Source organism: Pristiophorus japonicus, chromosome 11, assembly GCF_044704955.1.
Source record: "Pristiophorus japonicus isolate sPriJap1 chromosome 11, sPriJap1.hap1, whole genome shotgun sequence".
Classification (NCBI taxonomy): Eukaryota; Metazoa; Chordata; class Chondrichthyes; family Pristiophoridae; genus Pristiophorus; species Pristiophorus japonicus.
The window spans coordinates 99,548,525-99,572,563 of record NC_091987.1 but is presented as its reverse complement, the minus strand read 5'-3'; the positions used below and the strand labels follow the sequence as shown (position 1 = coordinate 99,572,563).

The 24,039-nt window shown below is 43.3% G+C and overlaps 1 protein-coding gene across 3 annotated transcripts in view; it reads right to left on the bottom strand.

Moving 5' to 3' along the window:
* The window catches only part of runx1 (RUNX family transcription factor 1), a 231,626-nt gene extending 209,023 nt beyond the window's left edge, over nucleotides 1-22,603 (bottom strand). For all 3 annotated transcript variants that reach the window (XM_070893788.1, XM_070893789.1, XM_070893791.1), the window contains exons 1-2: nucleotides 22,483-22,603; nucleotides 22,202-22,303 (exon numbers count right to left, since the gene is read on the bottom strand). In XM_070893788.1, the coding sequence (XP_070749889.1) occupies nucleotides 22,202-22,259 (58 nt within the window). In that variant the 5' untranslated portion in view covers nucleotides 22,260-22,303; nucleotides 22,483-22,603. The remainder of the gene's footprint in view (nucleotides 1-22,201; nucleotides 22,304-22,482) is intronic.
* Nucleotides 22,604-24,039: the final 1,436 nt, after the last annotated feature.

Genomic DNA, 24,039 nt, shown 5'->3' with positions numbered 1-24,039 from the left:
GTGGAGCTGGCATACAAACATCATCTCACCATGAAACAAATGACAGAAACACTAATCATAACCATCTCATCTTCCTGGTGAGGTCAGCTCCAAACCTCAAGTCCTTGGTCCATCTCCAAAATACCTCCATAATTATGCCATTGGCTGTCCTTACTCACAGAACCCCAGCTGCAACTGCTTCTTGTGTAGTCACATTGTGTACAGAATTTCCAACGAAGAGTTAGCTATCACCTGTTGTTGGAGCATACACATGGGTGTGTCCCTTGCCATCCTGCACAAAAGGTGCTTTTATATTTGCAGTTTCTGCAAGTTTGAATCGCAAGAGACTGACTGATTTCCTGTATTTACATAGCTGAAACCAACTCCCTCATCTGAATGGCACAATCTCAGGCCCACATTTTTAGCAACGTAAACATGGGAACTGGAGCATGGGCTTCAATCTTCTGCGATCCAAACAAGAGATAACCTAAATGAAGAAGCATCTAAATTCTCCGGGGCTTCGAAGACTGTCGGTAACCACCACAATCAAGTTTGAGAGACATCTAACATTTTGCATCATGATATCCAAAGACAGCAGGTGCATCCATTTAAATTCATTTGGTATCCTCTTCAAAACAGTAAATTAGTGGTTAAGTTTGATTTGTAAATATGGCAAAATAAGTCCATATCTTTTGTTATGTATAACCATGCAAGTTATGTATGATGATTGTTTGTTATAATTACTTCTTCATTAAGGAGGGAGAAGTGTAATATGTAGATCCACCTAGTGGACTACTGTGGTAATGCACCCATTGCTGTTTACAAGAATAAAAAGGAATGGAGCCATCTTGGGAAGTCTGTGTGTTTGTGATGTTGTAAGGAATATATCACAGTTTTTGGGGATGTTTCAACACAAAAGTGGAACATAGGAATAGGAATAGGCCATTCAGCCCCTTGAGCCCGTTCTGCCATTCAATTAGATAATATTCACAGAGAGAGTGTTTCGACACAGAGAGAATGTTTCCAATTGTGGGTAAGAGCATAGCCAGAGGCATCACTTTTAGATAGTCACAAAGAAATCCAATAGTGAATTCAGAAGAAACTTTTTTACTCAGAGAGTGGTGAGAATGTGGAACTCGCTACAGCAGGAAGTGGTTGAAGTGAGGGGAGGCTGACAAGCATATGAAGGAGAAGGGAATAGAGGGTTATGCTGATAGATTTAGATGAGGAAAGATGGGAGGAGGCTCGAGTGCAGCATAAATGCTGGCATAGACAATTGAGCCAAATGGCCAGTTTCTGTGCTGTTTATCCTAGGTAAATGGATGATCTGTATCTTAATTCCATCTACCTGCCTTGGTTCTGTAACCCTTACTACCCTTTCCACAAAAATCTTTTAATTTCAGTTTTTAATGTTTCAACTCACCTAGCCACAACAGCTTTTTGGGGAAGGTAGTTCTAGATTTTCCGAACAATACCCCGAACGGTCTCTCTCTAATTATAAGGTTCTGCCCCCTTGTTCTGTTCTCCCCACCACAGGAAATCGTTTCTCTCAATTTACCCTATCAAATCCTTTAATTATCTTAAGCACCTCAATTAGATCACCACTTAATCTTCGACACTCAAGGAATACAAGTCTAGTTTACGCAACCTGTCCTCATAATTTAACCCTTGTATCATTCTGGCACAATAGTGAATCGCATTCTATGGAGGGACAGCTTTTGGATTGGAGAATGGAGACGAGATCTGTAACAGGGCCATACCATTTCAAAATGCTTTCTGTAAATCTATATACAATTGTATTGAGATTGAACCTTGTGCATACACAAGTGTTTGAGTGTTACTAAACCTGCGCCGTAGCATAATTGGGGCAAATTCCCCATCCAGGCAATTGGTTCATATTCTGACAAAGGGACTCTATCTGAAATGTTAACTTGCCTTTTCTTACAGATGTGGATAAATGTGAGGTTATCCACTTTGGGGGCAAAAACACGTAGGCAGAATATTATCTGAATGGCGGCAGATTAGGAAAAGGGGAGGTGCAGCGAGACCTGGATGTCATGGTTCATCAGTCCTTGAAAGCTGGCATGCAGGTACAGCAGGCGGTGAAGAAGGCAAATGGTATGTTGGCCTTCATAGCAAGGGGATTTGAGTATAGGAGCAGGGAAGTCTTACTGCAGTTGTACAGAGCCTTGGTGAGGCCCCACCTGGAATATTGTGTTCAGTTTTGGTCTCCTAATCTGAGGAAAGACATTCTTGCTATTGAGGGAATGCAGCGAAGGTTCACCAGACTGATTCCAGGGATGGCTGGACTGACATATGAGGAGAGACTGGATCAACTGGGCCTTTATACACTGGAGTTTAGAAGGATGAGAGGGGATCTCATAGAAACATATAAGATTCTGACTGGACTGGACAGGTTAGATGTGGGAAGAATGTTCCCGATGTTGGGGAAGTCCAGAACCAGGGGACACAGTCTTAGGATAAGGGGCTGAGATGAGGAGAAACTTCTTCACTCAGAGAGTTGTTAACCTGTGGAATTCCCTGCCGCAGAGAGTTGTTGATGCCAGTTCATTGGATATTTGAAGAGGGAGTTAGATATGGCCCTTACGGCTAAAGGGATCAAGGAGTATGGAGAGAAAGCAGGAAAGGGGTACTGAGGGAATGATCAGCCATGATCTTATTGAATGGTGGTGCCGGCTCGAAGGGCCGAATGGCCTACACCTGCACCTATTTTCTATGTTTCTATGTTTCTATGTTAGGGGTTTGGACAGAATAGATGGAGAGAAACTGTTCTCACTGGTAGAGGGTCGAAAACCAGAGGGCACAGATTTAAGGTGATTGGCAAAAGAACTAAAGAAGACATAAGAAAAAACTTTTTTACCCAGAAAGTGGTTTGTATTTGGACTGCACTGCCTGAAAGGGTGGTGGAGGCAGACTCCATCACTGCTTTCAAAAGGGAATTGGATAAGTACCTGAAAGAAAAAAAATGAGGGCTATGGGGAAAGCTGAGGGACTGGGACTAGCTAAGAGTCGGCACGGGCTCAACGGGCCGAATGGCCTTCTTCCAATAATGTAACCATTCTATCATTCTATGTTGGCAAACTATGCTGCGTATTCTCAGCATTTTTTTTTAAGTAGCTAAATCATTGCCATTTGGAAATGCTTCCATCACCCGGTATGAATAGCTAGGACACGTAGAATCCCAAACGGTTAAAACTGAACTGCCAGTACAGAATGGGAAAGATCCCCTGCTAATAACAGACTGACTCCAGGCCAGCTATGCGTCCTTCATTTTCCAGCATCTGATTCATAAGTTAGGAATTATTGAGGGAAGCACTTTTTCGCGGCACTTTGCCAATTTGGTGCTGCCAGTGGGGCACCTCACCCACTGAGAACACATATTCTTGCCTGCTCTGGAATTACAAATCTACAGTCTCGGCAGGCAAGACTCCTCACTGGGAGCGCCTTTTCAGGAAATGTCCCCCCCTTTTATTTTTACTTTAACTGGAGTAAGAGAAGTGTACTTCAATTTTTTCCTGAGGGAAAAGTGGTTGAATGATTATACCTGAAACAGTGCTACGGTCATGCTGCCAGCAGTGGCTCAGTAGTAGCACACTCGCCCTCGAGTATTGTGAAAGTTGGCCGTTCAAGTCCTACTCCAGAAACTTGAGCCGGAAATCTAGGCTGATACTCCTGTGCAGTACTGAGGGAGCGCTGCACTGTCGGAGGTGCCGTCTTTCGGATCAGATGTTAAACCAAGGCCATATCTGCTTTCTCAGGTGGCTGTAAAAGATCCCATGGTGTTATTTGAGGACAAGTAGGAGAATTCTCCCTGATGCCCTGGCCAATATTTACCCCTCAACCAACATCACGCTCATCTCAGTACTTCGTATGGGACCTTGGTGAGTGCAAATTGGCTGCCGTGTTTCCTACATTACCACTACAACATTGACTACACTTCAAAAGTACTTAATTGGCCGTAAAGTGCTTTGGGACATCCTGGCTGGCAAAGACAATTCTTTCTTACTTTTTCTCTTTGCAGATGCTGGCTGACACTGCTTTGCATTTATGGCATTTTCTGTTTCTTATTCTTTTTATTTTTCAAACTTTCAACAAAATTACTGGCGACAGCTGATTGAGGTTGAGCTCTGATGATTTATGGTGGAGGTAAAGAATTCATCTGGACAATGTAGCAGATAATTACCTTGATCAAGACTGGATGTGCAATCTGCCAAGGAATGTTTGAACTGTGTAATAGCAAATGAACTGTTGCTTCACATTATCGACTGTTGCTTTTCACCTCTGCTAATGTCAGTGAGAAATTGTAACAATCACTTTCATTATGAAGTCCAGCTTTGATTTTGTTTGGTTTATATTCTCAGTCCATTTAACGTAAGCATGGCTTAGACTGGTAGGCAATGCATATGTTGTTTATTTGATGTTCACACTGCGAGTTTCAGCTTGGGATTGGAGTTTAATTAAATACATAAGGTAATTGTAATGTGATTCAGGATACATTTAAAATTAAAACAAAAATGGTTTAGATTTCAGTCTTCACCACCTGGGTGGTAATCTGCTGGAGAGGATCAACCATCCATCATAGAACCTGCTCCATTTTCATTCCGTTGAAACCAATGGAGTGAAAATCAGGTGGGTTCTATAAAAGGCAGATAATCCATTCGGCCACATGTTGAAGATAAAACTCTGCCCCCCATTTCTGGAAGGTTTGGGAATTTTCCAGTGTTGTCTCCTCTCCCGATGACAGTGATTCACTGGGTTTTGAAAGGACCGCCAAAACTCCTCTACCTCACCCAAAGGAACATACCTGAAGCATGGGCCTCGTTAATACGTGTTGGTAGCCCATTCCACAGTGGTGGCATCACAGCCGAGCCCAGGGCTGCCCTCACCCGATAGCCACATTTTCAAGTCAGAGTCATTGTACAGCGATAAAGTAATAGAACTGTGATGATTTTTTGTCTTCCTAGCACACAGGCCAATTGTAGCACCCCAACTGCCGCCTTGGCTGAGATCAGTTAACTCAGAACAGACTTGGGGTTGGGGTGGGGGGGCGTCAAACCTGGGATCTTTCTGGTCTGTAAGTTATTGATTAAGCTTTGTTGACCCACTCCTGCTTGCTAGCACCTAGCACAGTTCAACACTGACTCAGGTTAAAAAAAAACCGGTGCATTACTTCACTGTATGTCAGACACTGATCAGCAAATTATAAAAGGTGCTTACAGGAAAAGAACAACTGTGTGTGTGTCTCTTTTCGTGGGTAATTTGTAGGGACGCAAATTCTGCAACAGTTACTCGATCTCTTATCAGTTTGACACAGGTTTGTGGTTTTTTTGGTTCTTGCAAGCCCACTTTAACTGCCAGTCCTTGCAACAAATGCTGTGCCCCTATCATGGCTAACAACTTCCCCATCGTTTCACAAAAGCTTGCTGCACAGTTAGCCTGGACTTGTTACCCACCATCCAATGACTATTTTAGGCTTACTTCCGAAATGTGTTGAAATTTAGTTGAAAAAAATGAACAACACAAGGAAATGCTGTTGCAGGTGCATAGATTCACATATCTTAATTTTAGCATGATAATTTTACTCGCTGATATACATTTAAGAACATAAGAATTAGGAACAGGAGTAGGCCATCTAGCCCCTCGAGCCTGCTCCGCCATTCAACAAGATCATGGCTGACCTGGCCGTGGACTCAGCTCCACTTACCCACCCGCTCCCCATAACCCTTAATTTCCTTATTGGTTAAAAATCTATTATCATTTATTATCTATTATTATTTGAATAATAATAATGAGCCTTGCCTTCCATTGAGTACCTAACCTTTCTGTTCTCTGTACTGGTTATATACAGTAGTATATCAAGTACCAATTAGCAAGGAATAAATCCTCAACAAATTTACAGGCTAGTTATATGTATTGGCCCTGAAACCCCGGCCTCTCCGGGTCCATATGGAGCGTGTACGGACCCGGGAAGACATCACAAAAGCCGGTTTTCGGCGCGCGATGCGCATGTGCTGAAAACTGGCTTTTCCGATTTGTCAAGCTTGACAGATCGCAAGCATCTCGGCAGCCAGAATATTCGCATGGGCGAGATTGCGGTATTTTCCCATCTCTTGTCCTGCAAATGTCCTTAAACCTCTTGCACCTGGTAAAAGCAGGCACATAGCTTACTTTTACCAGCATGAGTTTTAAAACACACAGAAACATATAAAAATAAAATTTAAAACACACATTTTAATGTTAATAATCCTGCCCACTAAGGTAAGTTTATTTTAAACCATAATTTAAAAACTTTTAAAAAATCGAAAAATATATATTTTTTCTAAGACATTTATTAACTTTAATTTAAATTAATGTTAAATATGTGATTTTTTTCCCCTATTTTTTTTGGTGTTTGGGTGTTTGGGGAGGTGTTTCTCAATCATAATAATGAGAACTCCTACTTACGGAGTTCCCATTGTTATGAATGAGAAATACTGTACTTGGATTGGTTGCCCAGTGCCATGTGACTCCAGCTCTAGCTCGATGTCCATCCCGACGTGCACGCGCTGCGATGCGCAGGGATAGGAGGCCTCAGGACTGGGAACGCTGGTGGGCGCAGCAGCAAAAGGTAAGTGCGCATCTTTTCTCTAGAATTGAGTCGAATACCCGCGAGAAGAAGGAACTGGGATTTCAGGGCCAATACAAAAATAGAAAATGCTGGAAATACTCAGCAGGTCAGGCAGCATCTGTGGAGAGAGATACAGAGTTAATGTTTTAGGTCGGTGACCTTTCAGCAGAACTGGCGAAGGGTCATCGACCTGAAACATTAACACTGTTTCTCTCTCCACAGAAGTTGCCTGATTCACTGTTTTGTTTCCAGCATTTTTTTGTGTATATTTCATATTTCCAGCATCGGCAGTATTTTGCTTTTAGGCCACTTATATAGTTTGTCCTGATACAAAGCGTTCTCGGCTTATTTTAAACTGTGAAATACATTTGGTCTGAACTCACTCATCGAGGCAAGCGTTATAAGGTCATCTCCTGGGGGACAATCGGGGCACTTTTGTCTTACTGATGAGTTAATGTTGATTTTGGCAAAACAATGAAAGCCTGACATCCGTGGAGTGCAGGCCAGGATGTGGGGATATGGGGAATTGTTCAGATACTTTGAGGGAAGACCAAACGGTTCTTGAGATTGATGCACTGGTGCATTGGGATTGGTGGAGCTTGGCCTGGATGGGGTGATAGGTACGTGGGATTTTGTGCAAAATAAGACTTGGGCTGTGGAGTTGTGGATCGACTAGAGTTTGTGAAGGGTGGAGGGTAAGAGATTGGCCAGGGAGGAGTAGAGGAATCTATTCTGGAAGTAACAGAAGCATGGAATAAGTTGTCAGTGGTGAAGGAAGATTTGGTAGAATTGTAATGCTGTGGAGACAGAGACATTCAGTCTTGGTGAATGGCCAGATAAGACAGGACACTGTGGTTGCACACCACCTAGTTAAGCCTGAGCAGGTCCAGCAGGGAGGAGGGGCTGGAGCCGGAGGTTTGTCACTGCTGGCAGGGACCAACAATATTGTCATTTCTACTGGCCATAGTATTTATCTAATTAGAAACGCATTAATCAGTTGAAATTCTAACTATATTATAGAAGGCCACTTAAGACTAAAATACCTTCATGGCCTCGCTATTCCTTATCTCTATAACCTCCTCCAGCCTTAGAAGCCCCTCTCAGAAGTCTCCATTCCTCTGATTATGGTCACTTGTGCATCCTACCTGGCTTTGCCCCACAATTGGAGGCCGGGTTGTCAGACACTTGGGCTTTAGAATCCCCCCCTAAACTCCTTTGTCTCTCCACCTATCCTTCTTTAAAACTCATCTTAACAAAACAGCTACTTGACCAAGCTCTTGGTCACCCCTCCTAATATTTCCTTCTTTGGCTCAGCATCCATTTTTAAGCCTTTGTGATTCGCCTTGAGGTGTTTAAGGTTTTACTTGAATACAAGTCATCGATGTTGTATATCCTCATGATTATGAACACATTTCTGTATTTCAATCCATTTGAATCCACGCGTGCAAAACAAGTAGATATTATATCACTTTTTAAGAAAACGAGGCAGTTTGTAACCTGTTTAGTTTGATTGTTTTTGGTTCCACTATAATTTCTCAATCTTGATGCCAAAATCTAAATACGATCATTCACAATTTTTCCAGTTCATTGTTTCTGGAATTTGCTGAGTTACTGCGGAATCATAGGGGTGTCCAGTTTATTTTTAACACTGTACACCGCTATGTGAACGAATTATGGTTTCACTGAAAAATAAACTAAATTTGCTTGACCTTTTAAGGAAGGATATACTTACATTGGAGGCAGTTCAGGGAAGGTTCACTAGGTTGATTCCGGAGATGAAGGGGATGAGCAGGTTGGACCGATACTCATTAGAGTTCAGAAGAATGAGAGGTGATCTTATCAAAACATATAAGATACTGAGGGGGCTCGACAAGGTGGATGCAGGGAGGATATTTCCGCTCATAGGGAAACTAAAACTAGGGAGCATAGTCTCAGAATAAGGGGCCACCCATTTAAAACTGAGATGAGGAGGAATTTCTTCTCTCAGAGGGTTGTAAACCTATGGAATTCTCTGCCCCAAGGAGCTGTAGAGGCTGGGTCAGTGAATATATTTAAGGCGGAGATAGACAGATTTTTGAGCAATGTGAATAAAAGGTTATAGGGAGTGGGCAGCCCATCCAGTGCAAACTGGGCATGTGGGCAGTTAAGATCACCTGGGAGACCTATCTGTCAATATCCTGCCATCTGTCAACAGAAGGATATACTTGTCATAGAGTGAATGCAAAGGTTCACCAAACTGATTCCTGGGATGGGGGATTGTCCTATGAGGAGAGATTGAGTAGACAAGGCCTATATTCTCTCGAGTTTAGAAGAATGAGAGGTGGGTGATCTCATTGAAACATACAAAATTCTTACAGGGCTTGACAGAATAGATGCAGGGAGGATATTTCCTCTGGCTGGGGAGTCTAGAACCAGGGACCACAGTCTCAGAATAAGGGGTCGGCCATTTAGGACTGAGATGAGGTGAAATTTCTTCACTCAGAGAATGGCGAAAGACAAATTGTTTTGGATATTAAGAGAATCAAGGGATATGGGGATAGTGCAGGAAAGTGGAGTTGAGGTAGAGGGGCCAAATGACCTACTCCTGCTCCTATTTCCTATGTTCTATGTTCCTGTGCCCTTCCAATGGTCTTTTTCTACCTTTCTGTGCAGGCAGGAAGGACAGCCACTGGAAACCAGCAGGGTCTTTCTTTGAGTCTGCAGACTGGGTTCCAGTGACATAATTGGGGCCTGACTGCTATTTTAACGAGTGATTTGAGCATTGTGGCTTTGGTGTCAGGTGATACTAGTGGATGGAAAAGTCGGGGCTGGAAAAGGCCCGAAGATGTAAGTTTCAAAACTTTTTTTTTCTTTCCTTGTGGAGCCAAAAGGAGCAAGAGTGCTCCTCCAGACCACAAGGAGCAGTTAGGCCTCCCTTACCCTGGGCTCCCTGCGCCCTCTCCACTTTCCGATCGCAATGTACCGACCAAATTATCCTCCCAGCGTCTGACCTGAGTGCAATTTTTACTGCATCCCCCGATTAATATAGCCTGACATTCAGACTGTAATGTCCAACATATTCACAATGTTACTTTAATGATGTTCTGGGATCATTACATCATGTCTAATTGCCACACAGGTAATCTATATGTTTTCCTTAAATACATGACTGCAGAGAACAGGTTCAAATCAGTTGTATAGTAAATTCAACAACATTTATATAACGCCTCAAACATAGTAAAATGTCCCACGGCACTTCACAGGTGCGTTATCAGCCAAAATTTGACACCAAGCCACATAAGGAGAGAAAAGCTAAGTGAGATGGGTTTTAAGGAGCATCTTAAAGGAGGAGAGAGGTAAAAATGGGCGGAGCTTTAGGGAAGGAATTCCACAGCTTAGGGCCGCGACAGCTAAAACCACAGCCGCCAATGGTGGGGAAAAGGGAAATCAGGGAGGCGCAAGAGGCCAGAGTTGGAGGAACGCAGAGATCTCAGTGGGTTGTAGGGCTGCAGCAGTTTATAGAGAGGGCCGAGACCATACAGGGAAAGAAAAGGGCAAAGGACACATGCTTCACAACTTGTAGCGCCTGTATTAAAAAGAAACATAACTCCATATGTGTGCAGAAAGAGCTGAAACTAAACCACACAAACCAGGAAGGTCTTCTCCTCAATTCCCCTTATTGTACTAAATTAGCATCTCGCAGTTGGCACAGTGCTACAGTTGGGCTTAGCGATCCCAAGACAAGCAGCAGAAAAGAAGCAGCAAGGATTCGCATTCCTGACCGTTATCCAGCGACCCACCAGGAAAAGGACGCTGGTGTGTCTGTCAGGTTAGGCAGCCTCGGCAGCAGCAGTATCACCTGTTTTGTTTTGGACTGGGCAGTGGGGTTTTTTTTGAGTGATGTGATTGGAGATTTCAAAAATGATAAGTAGGACAAAAGTCCAGTGTTTAGATCAGGGCTTCAGCTTTTTTTCCCCATTTATATCTGTGTCCTAGGCTCTGACATTTTAGTGCTCCACCATGGAGCCTCTCTTCATGGGAGGCCATCTTGTGCTGGAGTTCAGAGCAACTAATTCATGGTCCCTCCGAATTTCTCAGCCATCAGGAAATTGGGAGGGTTGCGAGTCGGGCATGCCCAACTTCCACCCCCATTGTTCAATCCGCGTTCCCGCCAGGACTGAGATGTTTCGCCAAGAGCACCAAGTGAAAAGTCCTACCCTGTCTAAATCTAAAAATGTTTCACAATAAACAAAGCAGTGCAAACATCAGAGCCCACCTTTACTGATTCCTGGTCAACTGTGAGATACCTCGCAACTGTCCCAGGACTTGGAACGCTTACCCTCACAACTCAAGCCACAATCTCACCCCGTGACACCCTGACTGGCTTTCGACACGGCAAAACCGTCAATCCTACTTGGCTGTGAGACCCACTTTGTTCCAGACACTCACACATAAAGAATGGCCACCTTTTAAAAAAATCATTTCTGGGACGTGGGCATCGCTGGCAAGGCCAGCATTTATTGGCCATCCCTAATGAGAAGGTGAGCCGCCTTCTTGAACTGCTGCAGTCTGTACGGTGAAGGTGCTCCCACAGTGCTGTTAGGGAGGGAGTTCCAGGATTTTGACCCAGCAATGATGAAGGATCGACGATATACTTCCAAGTCAGGATGGTTTGTGAATTGAGGGGAACTTGCAGGTGATGGTGTTCCTATGTGCCTGCTGCCTTTGTCCTTCTAGGTGGTAGAGGTCACGGGTTTGTGAAATGCTGTCGAAGAAGCCTTGGCGAGTTGCTGCAGTGCATCTTGTAGAAGGAACACACTGCAGCCACGGTGTGCCGGTGGTGGAGGGAGTGAATGTTTAAGGTGGTGGAGGAGGTGCCAATCAAGCGGGCTGCTTTGCCTTGGATGGTGTCGAGCTTCCTGAGTGTGAGGTGCCAGTGGGAACTGCTGCCCATCAACCTCATCCCACTTCGTGCCCTCAGGAAAAGAGGGATGTAATTGGAGAAGGGAAATGAATTAAGTGACTTATATTAAAGAAATATATTATGTAGGGATTTAAAATATATAATTACATCAATAAAGGCCAACAAAACCAATATTGTCTCTTTTAAGATAACGCCTCCATACTGGTCATCATAAAGATTCATTGTCTTTTGACACTTGCAACTACAATAATAGTGGCTGGCACTGGATCTGAGCAGCTGCAATTGAAAGGATCCGCATGTGGCATTCTGCTGGAATGGAAGCACACCCAGGAAATGGAGAAGGATTGGCCGTTATGTAATACCGTCCAGCCAGCAAGCTGCATGAAACCTGAATCCTCACAAAGGACAAAGGAATTTTTATTCACAGGCTATCATAGCCAGTGAGCATTAAAAGGGAAGGTGTTTTACAAGAGCGTGTAAGGGCATTACAAACACATGTAAAATGTACAAAGATCACAAAGAATGGCCTTTGTGTTAAGTATTTAACACCTTTCTAATCGAGTGGTTGAGGTAGGTTTGATGCTTTTTGAAATGGGGACTAATTGTGCCACTTAGGGATAAATGCCTTATAATAGTTCAGGCAATGAGAAGTTAAATTAAGTTAGAGTTTGGAAATAGCTGTCAGTGATATTAGTAGCCGAACGCTTAATGCATTTGTGTAACATTTCTGTATCTGTTACGTTAACGCAGGCATTGACATTTATTTTCAATGGATTGGTGCCACCACTAAAACAGTGGACTGAGGATGAGGACACTGATGTTGGTGCACCTGTCCTCCCAGGGGGTTTGCAGGATCTGACACCTTCAAAGCCTCCCTGATAAAGTGCGACATCACCACTGACACCTGGGAGTCCTTGGCCAAAGACCGCCCTAGGTGAAGGAAGTGCATCCGGGAGGGCGTTGAGCTCTTCGAATCTCAACGCCGAGAGTGTGAAGAGGTCAAGTGCAGGCAGCGGAAAGAGCGTGTGGCAAACCAGTCCCACCCAACCCTTCCCTCGACGAATGTCTGTCCCACACGACAGGGTATTGGACTGTTCAGCCACCAAAGAACTCACTTCAGGAGTGGAAGCAAGTCTTCCTCGATTCCGAGAGACTGCCTGTGATGATGATGAGGACTGAGGAATGTAATTCTAATGTGTTATGCGCTCGGCCAGTAATATCGCTAAAGGTAACTTCGAGATTCATATGGCCACCAGGTAAACCTGGGCATTCATTGAGCCACTCAAAAAGTAAAAATAACCTACTTTTTCTCAAATGGGTTCAACACATATTTTTTAATCGCAAGTAAAAACTGAAATTGCTGGAAACACACAGCAGGTCAGGCAGCATCTGTGGGCACGGCAGACAAGAGAAGAAGGGTCAGCAGCAGAAACATTAACTTGCCCGTTCTCTCAACAGAGGCTGACTGACCTGTTGTGACTTTCTGTTTTTGTATCAGATGTAGACCCTCAGCCAGGCATTCTGATGAAGGGTTGTCCAGAAGGAAGCAGAAGGAAGTAGGAAAGAAAGACTTGCATTTATATACACTTGCATTTGCCATTCACAACTTCAGGACGGCCCAAAATGCTTCACAACCAATGAAGTGCTTCTGAAGTCACTGTTGTAATGCAGGGAAACCAGACATCCAATTTTGCGCACAGCAAGGTCCCATAAACAGCAATGAAACAAAGGACCAGATTATCTGTTTTGATGATGTTGGTTGAGGAATGAATATTGGCCAGGGCACTGTGGCGAACTCCTCTGCTCTTCCTCCTTTAATGCCCACCCGAGAGGACAGTTGGGACCTTGATTTAACGTCTCATCTGAAAGACGGCACCTCTGACAGTGCAACACTCCCTTAGTACTAGACTGAAGTGTCAGCTTAGATTCTTCTGCTCAAGTCTCTGGGGTGGGACTTGAACTCACAACCTTGTGACTCCGAGGCGAGGGTGCTACCCACTAAAGTACCAAATAGATTTTTAACTTGCCGCCCAGACGTAACACCGTCCTTGTGGATTGGCAGCTCGAAAAGGCAACTGCGGTTTTGTGCCAGGGTAAAATTTCCTCTTTCGGATGCTGACAGACCTGCAGTGTGAGTTGAGCATTATGCACTTTTAATCCAGATTTACAGCACCTGCTCTTTATAATGCACCGCTCCAAGTGTGGAATCGATGGCATGATGTTCGTACAGGTATTATTCAGCCTCTGTATTTCTGAATAATTGTGTGAACCTTCAATGAAATACATTCTCATTTACATTTTGGGCAGGTATGCAAAACAAAAATTATATCGACTGTTTTTGAATACTGGCCTCAGGGAGATCGTGATTGACAGGTTTAGAAAGGAAACGCCTTCAATGGTGCAGTATTTAGACTAAGCTACATACTGTTCTCACTGAATTTAAATGTGTCTAGCTCACAGGAGACTTATCGCTCCCACCGTTATCATAAAACCATCCCACAAGGCAGCTTTTTATTTTGAATGGTTTTAAAGTGACCATTTGTTGCTTTGAAAATAGAAACTTGAAATAGAAATCGACTTGGATGAGCATTTCTGTGTTGTAAAGGCATCTTTCTGAATTGATTATGGCGAGTGTTTAAAGGGCCAGCACTACACGCTCAGAAGACATTTGAATTTTTTTCTATTTAGTAATTCCACCATGTTCAACGCTGTGGGGGGGGGGGCGGGTTACGGTGCGGTGCGGTGGGGCAATTTAAGTTATGCTGTGCAATCTGCCCTGTTCATTCTGTGGGCCGCATTCAGCAGCACCAGCAGCAACATTATTGATTTGGATTCTGAGGCTCAATGTAAACCTTTCAAATGCACACCTTTGAATCCGAGGAAGCAACTCAAGGGGCTACAAGATGAATTTGACAAAGTACATCAGTCGGCGAAAAATGGCGGATGTGTTGAATTTGGACAAAGGTGAATTACCAAACATAAAGAAATGGGCAACAGGAAAAAGTATATGAATGGTGCTGAAGTCGCCCAGGGAGAGGTTGAAATAGATCGAGGAGCATCAGCAGACTTCGCACTGAATGGGGCTGATTTCATTCCTCTGTCAGGCTGGGGAATGGATATGATGGAGCATCAATATGCAGATTATTCTCGAAAGATCTCTGTCTAATTTGTACACTGTTATTTCCCAGAAGGCTTGGAGTGGGCAGCGGGAACCTCTGTCTGAACTCAGCAGGAGCTTCATAGCGATATCGAAATGATCAGGAAATGGGGTCAATTAGACATCAACATGGTTTTGCATAATTTATGACATGATTACACTTGTTGCTCATCATGGTCACATAACTTGGGTGTCCACAGATCCAAAGCTTATCATTTGCGTACCAAACCATTGAAAAGGGCAAAGATGTGTTTATGAATGTGAAGGGATTTTGTCGAAAGGATCTTGGTGATGAGCTTTGTAAGCTTCCTAGCTCTTTAGACTGTGTGCTCCCCTGTATGACTCCCCAGTCACAATTTTTTGCAAGAAGAGGAGGACCAATAAGAACCAAGTAGAGCTGGTTGTATCGGTCGGTTATTGCAGCCTAAAATACGCTATAATGTTCATTTTAAATCGAGATGACTAGCATAGATGCATTTAAGGTGAAGCTAGATAAACACATGAGGGGGAAAGGAATAGTAGGGTTAGATGAAGAAGGGGAGGAGGCTTGCATGGAGCATAACCACCAGCATGGACCTGTTTGGATCGAATGGCCTGTTTCTGCGCTATAAATACTACGTAATTCAGGATAATTGACCATATTAACTTGGCTCAGCCTGAGTCAGAAGATTGTGGACTCAAGGTCTGTTCCTTGATCTTATTTTCTCGGCTGATATTTCGGTGCAATACTGAAAGAGTGTTGCATTATCAGAGGTACTGTCTTTCAGATGAGGCATTCAACTGAGGTCCTGTCTGCCTATTCTGATAAGTCGAGAGAATGTTAAAGGTCCCCAGGAACCATTTGAAGAAGAACCAGGAGTTCTCCAGGAGTTTTGGCTAAGAATCCTATTTCCGCTAACACCATTAAAACAGGCTAACTGGTTATTCAGCTGAAGACTGGTTGTGGGTTCCTGCTGTTCCCAAAATGACTGTCATATTTGCCAACATAACAACAGCATTATCTTGAGACTGATAAAATCCTTTATAGATGCAAAACTTTCTTTCTGTATCTTGCACCCAGTCAGCACATAGAAATGACCATAGGAGCAGTTACAGTTTCAGTATTCTTATGGGCTTGCCTAATAATGCTGCAACCTTCCATATGGACGAGTGTATGGGGCGAAGGGAAGAGCTGAGGTCAGTTGTCCTGTTATATTTGGTACGACTGTAAAAATGGAGACTGCCCAGCTCCCAAGTAATATCAGCACTGCGGGTACCATGGACCTGACCTGCAGGTTGAAATGCTGTCTCATAACTCTTTGGGAGTTTACCGTGAAGCAGAAATCCCATATATATCCTTAAGCTACCATCTAAGCAAAGATAAAGTTTAAGGCCATCTAGATCCTCCTTCTGCAGAACCCTACTTTGAATGACTCTAGAGTTGTTGCCGACCCAGAAGACAATTACAGTTGTACTCACCCTCTATGACGTAGTGCGTCCCGATATCATTCCTGAACCTGTCTTTTACCAGTTTGTATCTATGTCCCTTTATCCTACATTAGTGCAATGAGAAATATTGCTCAGGATTAACATATTCTATTCCACTTATTGTATTATATGCCTCCATAAGGTTCCCCTGATATGCCCTGACCTGTCAGAGGCCCAACATTCAAATGGCAGACAGTATGCCTGGTGAGAAGCATAGGCATACAGTTAGCTGCTACCCACTGGAAATAGGAACCCCTTGGGGCATCTAGGCCAGGGAAGTAGGTTGGATTCCCAAAGATTCACTGACGGTTTGTTGTTGAATATGGCTCCCTTACAATGGAAGCTGCTTGGGGCTAAATTAGTCGGTTACTGGAAAAGAGGGTGCACTGATACTCCCCACTCCTGTGCAGCTCCAGTCCAAATTTCCCAGCATTTTGGGGCAGGCCGGTACTTGAGATTCATTTCTGGGGCCTTGGTGTTTTGATGTTGGTTGAGAGAGAGAGAGGGAGGGAGAGAACTGTGCACCAACATTATAAACCTGCACTCAAATGCTTACTTGAGGTTTGAACCCAATTGGTCACATTCTTTCAAATCGAACTGATAGCTCAGCACAATGCATCACGATACTCTGATTCACCCTCTCCCACTCACAGCAGCTGAACATGGTCATTATATCATCTCACTCAGCTTCCGACTGAATATTTTGTAAACAATTAAAATCACAATTTCAACTTTTCCTTGTCTTCAACTGTATCCTTTTTTTTTCTTATTCTTTCTCGCTTAAGTTTCTTTGCATTTGCACTTTAATTTCCACAGCCAAGATCTGTCCCCGACTCCTGCCGTGTTTGTGTACATGTTTTGGAGAAAGGACTGCATGTGGTGGGAGAGAATTAGAGAAGCAAGGGCACCAAGTGGATACTACGGAAACACACTAGAGGGACTCAGGAGGGCAGGAAGCTGCAGTATATTTGGAAACACATAAAGAAAAAAAGACTTGCTTTTGTATGGCACTTTTCACAACCTCAGGCCGTCCGCAAACACTTTACAGTCAATGAAGTACTTGTATTTACAGTGTACTCACTGTTGCAATGTAAGAAATGCAGCAGCCAATTTGTGCACAGCAGGGCTGCGCAAGCGGCAATGTAACAATGACCAGATCATCTGTTTTTAGTGATGTTGGGTGAGAGATAAATCTTGGACCAGGACACCAGGAAGAACGCTCCTGCTCTTCTTCAAAATAGCACAGTGGAATCTTTTACATCCACTTGAGAGAGCAGACGGGGCCTGGGTTTATTGTCACATCCGAAAGGTGGCACCTCCAACAGTGCAGCGCCCACTCAGCACTGCACTGGAGCCCAGGTTTTCTGCTTAATTTTCTAGTGTGGGACTAGAACCCCACAGCCTTTTGACTCAGAGGTGAGTGTGCTACCCACTAAGCCACAGCTGCCACTTGGAGCACTGTATGGACAGTAGCTGCAGGAGAACAAATGCACAAGTCGGAACCACAGCAACCTGCTTCGGGCACGACTCATCCCTGCTCATATATAACTCTATATAAAAAAACAAAGTTCTTTTGACTCAACTCAAGCTGCCTCAAACTCCCCTTGGGCCATCCACCTCCACATGCTGGCAATAATTTGAGTTTGCTCTTTCGGGGATTAGGATATTACTATTGGAAAACCATATGGTGGGAGAGGGTTAACAAATTACGCACAGTTTCTTAAATTCAGAACAGATCCTGACTGCGCTTCTATTTGGTTAAAGGTCCTTGCTTTTACATTCAATCTTGAATTAGAAAACTAATATAAGCCAGTTCACATCAACATCTGGAGTGTGCAACGACAGTCCTTCTGCACAGCCTTCTCAAGTATCTTGGTGATGATAAAACACCCACACACTGATATCAGAAATGCATGATGCCATTGCATTGTTGTCTGCCCCACGTGCAATGCCATAACAGTGAACTAGAGTCAAATGTCATGCCGGCTGAATGATAAGTAAGTGACCCTGACTGAGGATGGTATGGCAAAGTGGAGTTAAAGGAGGCGACTCTGTAAAGGTTGCACCTATGGTCTTCAGAATACAGTGCCTGTGAGACTCCATTCTCTGCTATAGGATAATTCCAACACTGTGCCCATTACCAGCACATTCACATGTGAGCTTTTACAGCAGGCATGGGTTCACAATGAAACAAGTTGAAGCATCCCTTCACCGTGAATATCGATTAATTGATGCAACATTCTCCAAGAGTACATGGCCAAAAATGGACTCTCGATTATTTTTTTAAATGTTATAGCTCCCAAGTACTAATCACACATTGAGAAAAGGTTTTTGGGTCCTTTGTGATCTGCGCAACATCATGGCGGTTGAACCATTGCCGATGTTGCTTCATGCCAATACACAAAGTTGCCACTTTATCCAATCTGACACTGAGAAATGAGCCAGCCTGTTTACTCAGGAGGGTGTGGGTTAATATTTACGGAAGCAAAGATTAGTTTGAGCGATATTTATAACAGCTTTGGGGAGAGAATCTGTCTAAATGAACACATTCACTCAATTAAACATAAATATGGGTTTATATGTAAACTAGCCAAATGTTTACCACTTACCAGCTGATATTTATGTTGTAAGTTCTACACAAGAGTCATTGTTTTTTGAGTGCTATGATAGAGATTATTCACTTAAACCATTTAAAAATAAATGAACACATCCAGCTGCTAGACAGAAGTTACGCTCAGCTTAGGTTATAGGTGTTGTATTTGTAAGGGAGTTTTGCCCTGTGTCCTGGCCATTGTTTATCCCTGAACCAACCTTCCAAACAGGTGACCTGATCATTTAACGCGTTACTGTTTGCGGGATCTTGCTGTGCACACATTAGATGTAGTGTTTTCAACAGTGACTCCACTTCAAAAGTACTGCATTGGCTGTTAAGTGCTTTGGGATGTCCTGAGCTCGTGAAAGGCGCTATATAAATGCAAGTTCTTCCTGTCTTTAAAAAAATTCTGTTGAACATTCTGTGAACATAAGGCTCCTTTATGGTACAGTTGGCTCGACATGTGCGTGCAAAACATATTTCCTGGAGGATAACTGTTTATTATATTAACACATTTAATGTTTCTAGAGTAAATATTACACAGATGATAACGGAAAGGTTGCCAGTGAAGAGAATTAAGTAGAGAATCTAGACAATTTTATTCCATAATTCAATTTTCAACTTCCTGAGTATGGGTAGTGTTAGATTTAATACTTTTTCTGTTCTCAGTCTTTTAGCGAAATACCTGTATTAATTCACAAAGTGAGAGCACGGTGACTATATTCACTACTTTCAAGTCGAGCTTGGGCTGTGGAATCTTGCAGTCCTGTGGTAGTCAGTACTTGACCTTAAACCAGGCAGTCTCCAAGCTTCCCTCAGCCTATCCCACCCTGCCTTTGCTCATACTACAGACTTTAGTGATTCACATTATGAAATGCCTCACTGTTAGTTAAGTACCTGCATGGATACCTTCAAAAGTGCTTGCACATTGTCTGGTCCTGCAGTGAAACATAATGGATACAGCAACAGCAGCATTTCATGAAATCCAGGATTTAAGTCAACACTACTGGGAAAGGTGATCGGATCGAGGACTTGCATTGATACAACGGGAGATAAATACGCCCTTTTAGAATTGTCTGTGAATTTTTGAACAGAAGGATCGGGAAAATTGAAGCCTGGGTGCAAGGTATGCATCGTCCTTCGGATGGGACGTTAAACCGAGGCCCCGTCTGCTCTCTCAGGTGGACGTAAAAGATCCCATGGCACTATTTCGAAGAAGAACAGGGGAGTTATCCCCGGTGTCCTAGCCAATAGTTATCCCTCAATCAACATCACTAAACCAAATTACTTAGTCATTATCACATTGTTGTTTGTGGGAGTTTCTTGTGCGCAAGTTGGCTGCCGCATTGCCCACATTTTAACAGTGACTACACTTCAAAAGTACTTCATTAGCTGTAAAGCGCTTTGGGACATCCCGTGGTCATGAAAGGTGCTCTATAAATGCAAGTGGTTTCTTGCTTTTCTTTTACACCCCTTTGGCAGCTGGACTGTGAATTTTATGAAATGAAAAGGTGACCAGCACACAGGGGAAGGTCTGCTGGAACACAATGTAGCATTGAGTGATATATTACCAGATCACTTAGGCTGCGCTCACATTCACCGACTAGGATTAATGTTTAAACTCACTGTAAACTGAAAACATCCGTCCTCTTGGGGCGCAATGTTTCATCGGAAGGTGCGAGTTCAGCAGTTTCCTTGTCGGAGCGCATAAGGGAGAGCCTGGTGTGGTATGATAGAAAAGACCCATATCCTTTGTGGTGTACCACACTCAATTCATGTGTCAGCTTTCTTCCAGTGCTTTCTTAGAATAGAACAATTGCTTTTTTTCTCCCTTCTCATTTTTAACACGGTTATCGTGCTTACAAGAATTATGGATTTCCTTCTGAGGGGACTGCAAGGACAGATAAAGTGAAATATATGGGATGAGAACCACTTGTTATTTCCCCGCAGCTGACGACTTGGGGCTGGCTGGCAGAGCCAGGGTAATAAATTTCAGCAGTGTTTTTGCAAAAAAAAAGGAGAGCGCGGTGCCTGAGATGTTCCTGACGACCGGTCCATGCAAACAGCTGGGAGAAAGTTGCAGCAGAAACAGTTTGCCCGCAGACCTGATTATTTATCTAGCTTGCATGCGTCTGGGAGGTATTCTGTTTCTGCCTGGTATCTCGAAGCTGAGCAGAGTTCAGTGCACCGGCGAGGAAAAAGGGGAAGCCCGACCAAAGAAACAAAACCAAGCTAGCACAAGTACAAGTGGATTAACTATGCCCGTTTCCTCATCAACGTTATGGCTCTTTTATATGCATACTTATTATGACTCTACTCCTAACGTCTATTCAAGTTCTATTGAACGGCGACGCCATTTGCATACGGTAACTGCTCCTTTTATTTTTGGCTTTGCCGTCAATTGGCAAGACCAATCAACGGTGGTCTGCCTGCTTCCTGCTCTTCTCTTTGTCTTTTTGCATAGCCCCAGCGTGCTAGGTTAAAAATGGCGCCTTAACTACTGCCCTCAACCCCTGCACCGTTCGACGGTCCGTGCCTCAGCAGCCTGCATTCTGCCGGAGTGAAGCAGGATTATTTATACATCGCTCTTTATTACCTTATCAAACTCGTGAAAAAAGTTCCTCAATAAGTTTTCCTGTAGATACGGCTGGAAACAAAACATGAAAACCGAATCCAGGAAGGTCGCTCTTGCTATTTGATTAATATTGTTTCCTCTGGCTGTTAACAGCACTGAGGAAGCAGTTGTTCAGCGAGCCAAGGGAGCTGTTAGCAAGTTTGCACTGGGACTCTGGCCATCCGATGGAGCTGAATGATGCTGCAAGAATGCACAAATCATCCAACCACCATGAGTCGATGGTACACAATCTCTCCCTTTAGGTGCACAGAAAGCAGCGACGTGTTAAGAAAAATTGAGCAGCAGTTTAGGAAGAGAGACATCTATGTTTGCCTCATGGAGTTTCTCATGCATTTATCATTGTCTTTTACTTAATCATAATAATTTTTTTTGTAGACAAGCAGCCTGACTCTGACAACTGTTAGTGACTCAAAGTGACATAAGCTTCTAAACATGTATCTCGTCCTTCTGTTTCCTCACTGTCGTGAGTGACTAATTCAATGTGTTCAAAACTACTTAACCAAAGACTCCAGTGTTTCTTCAGTCAGCCCTAAAGACTGCAAGCTCCCCTCACAGAAACCATCCGACAAGCCTCACACCATATTGTGTGAAAAGTTGTTTAAGACAGATGCGTTTCAGTTTTCTGTGGCGATTTTGTTTCTTCAGCAATGCGTTTATTACACTGGAGAAAATTGACAACTAAAATACTTACAAAAAAAAAACTTTTTATGCATCAGCTCTGAGCCCAGTAAGTACTCATCATGCAGCCACGAAAGAACAGCATCTTTCTCGCGTTTAGGTTCGAAGGACTCATTTCTCAACATGCACTCGAGTGAATCATTTTAAACAGTGGCACTTACCTCTCATGAAGCACTGCTGATATGAAGGAAATGACTCAAATATGCTGTTCGAAGCCATGGTGTCCCGTGAAGCCGTCCTAACTGGTTGCACAGGTCTCCCACCTTTTCAAAGGAAAACCAACAGAGTTTAAGCGTCGCACTCTCCACTGTACCGTTCATCTTTGGCAATTTCCTTTTACCTTATCACACAGCTTCTGCAGCGCTGCAAACAGCACGATAAGGTACTTTTTGAGGTCTGAAATGTAAAAATAGTGGATTGGTTGTGGTTAGATGATGCTTACCACTGTACGAAATGCTTGGCACTCTGTGGTTTAAATCAGAATGAGTTGCTGTTTGCTGACCAATATCCCGGACCCACTGTTGTGTGACTGGTCTGCACCCAACTTGTGGTTCTGTGGTTGTTTATGAGGCCCAAAGAGTTTCACACAACCTAAATTACAAATTTATCTGTTCCTCTTTGATAATTCAACCTAATTGGCTGTCGCCGGTCATGTGTCCCGTGTGATGTCGCCTTTTTTTCTTATTGTAGCATGCCCTTCCCGCCCCACCTGCCCTCCCCTTGGCTCAGTCAGGAAATAGCAGAGGCGAGAGTTTGCAAAACTGACTCACAGTCCCTTTTTTGCTTATTATGCAAATAAAACGATATGATTTTGTACAAATGGAGCCTGTGTTGCTTTAAGGGCAGCAGAGCTGTTTAAATCTATCATTGAAATATCACTGTTGCTTTTGTTTTGTGTGTGTGTGTGTGTGTTGTTGAAAGAAACAAAAACTTTGAAAGATTGGTTACTTCTTTGTTATGAATATCAAAAAAAAAGATTTTCCTCGTGCAGGGAGAAACCGATAAGATGTCATCATGACTTTGTTTTAACCCTGTTCAGTATAAGGTGCACACTCTCAATTTATGGGCAGTATGTTTGCCAGTTACTTAACATGCCTTTGAGATACTTTATTCCCCTCAATCTTAAATCAAGCGCAGATCATTTATTTTAGTTGTTGAAATATGTGCAATCCTGAAAACTATTTAAGATTAAAATTCTGAATACTATTTACAATTAAAAGATTGAAGTGAGAATCCTAGCTGATATCTCCCTCGCAACCGTCCCGACCCCTCTGCCATCCTTTCCGAAACTTGCTCAAAGTGTGTGCAGGCTGGCCATTTGGTGAGGGAGATCAGGCTTGTCTGCGATCTCCCTTCACAGCAGAATTACCTGCCAACACTTAACGTCTAGGCTCCCACATGAAGAGTGGGCACTGAGGCAAGGTATCGGAGAATCAGCACTTCCCGGAGAGGAGCCAAAGCAAACTAGAAAAAAATATATATATTGAGCTTCAGAACCTTTAACCGGGAGCTCTTGTATATAAGATCGATTGATGTATTAACTAAACTCTAAGTGGAATACCTTGATATCAAAAAGTACTCAGTTAAAAACAGGGAACCTGCAAGTTAGAGAAAGTGCAGGGACTCACCTTGGACAGGGTATCACCGGTCGGTAACTGTCGCAGCACTTTTCACAACGTCCTATTCCAAGCAGTTATTTCTAAAAAACAAATACATTCATGCCTTTATATTCTAATTGCAGTCCACAGATTTGAAAGGCAAATCAATCAATTTATTCTCCGTTGGAAAATGGCACATTATTCTATGTGTTGTCCGCTTATTACTGGCTCACGTTGCCTTTTTTCAATCGGACAATGCGAATGTTTGAGACTCCTAATTGTTAGGTTGGAGCGGGGCTAGTTATACAGCAGCTGGCTCACTGCAAGTATTCTGTGCACAAAGTTTTGAATTTCCTTTGCAGTTAACCACATCGCTATTTAACCGATCCATCTGCTGTTAA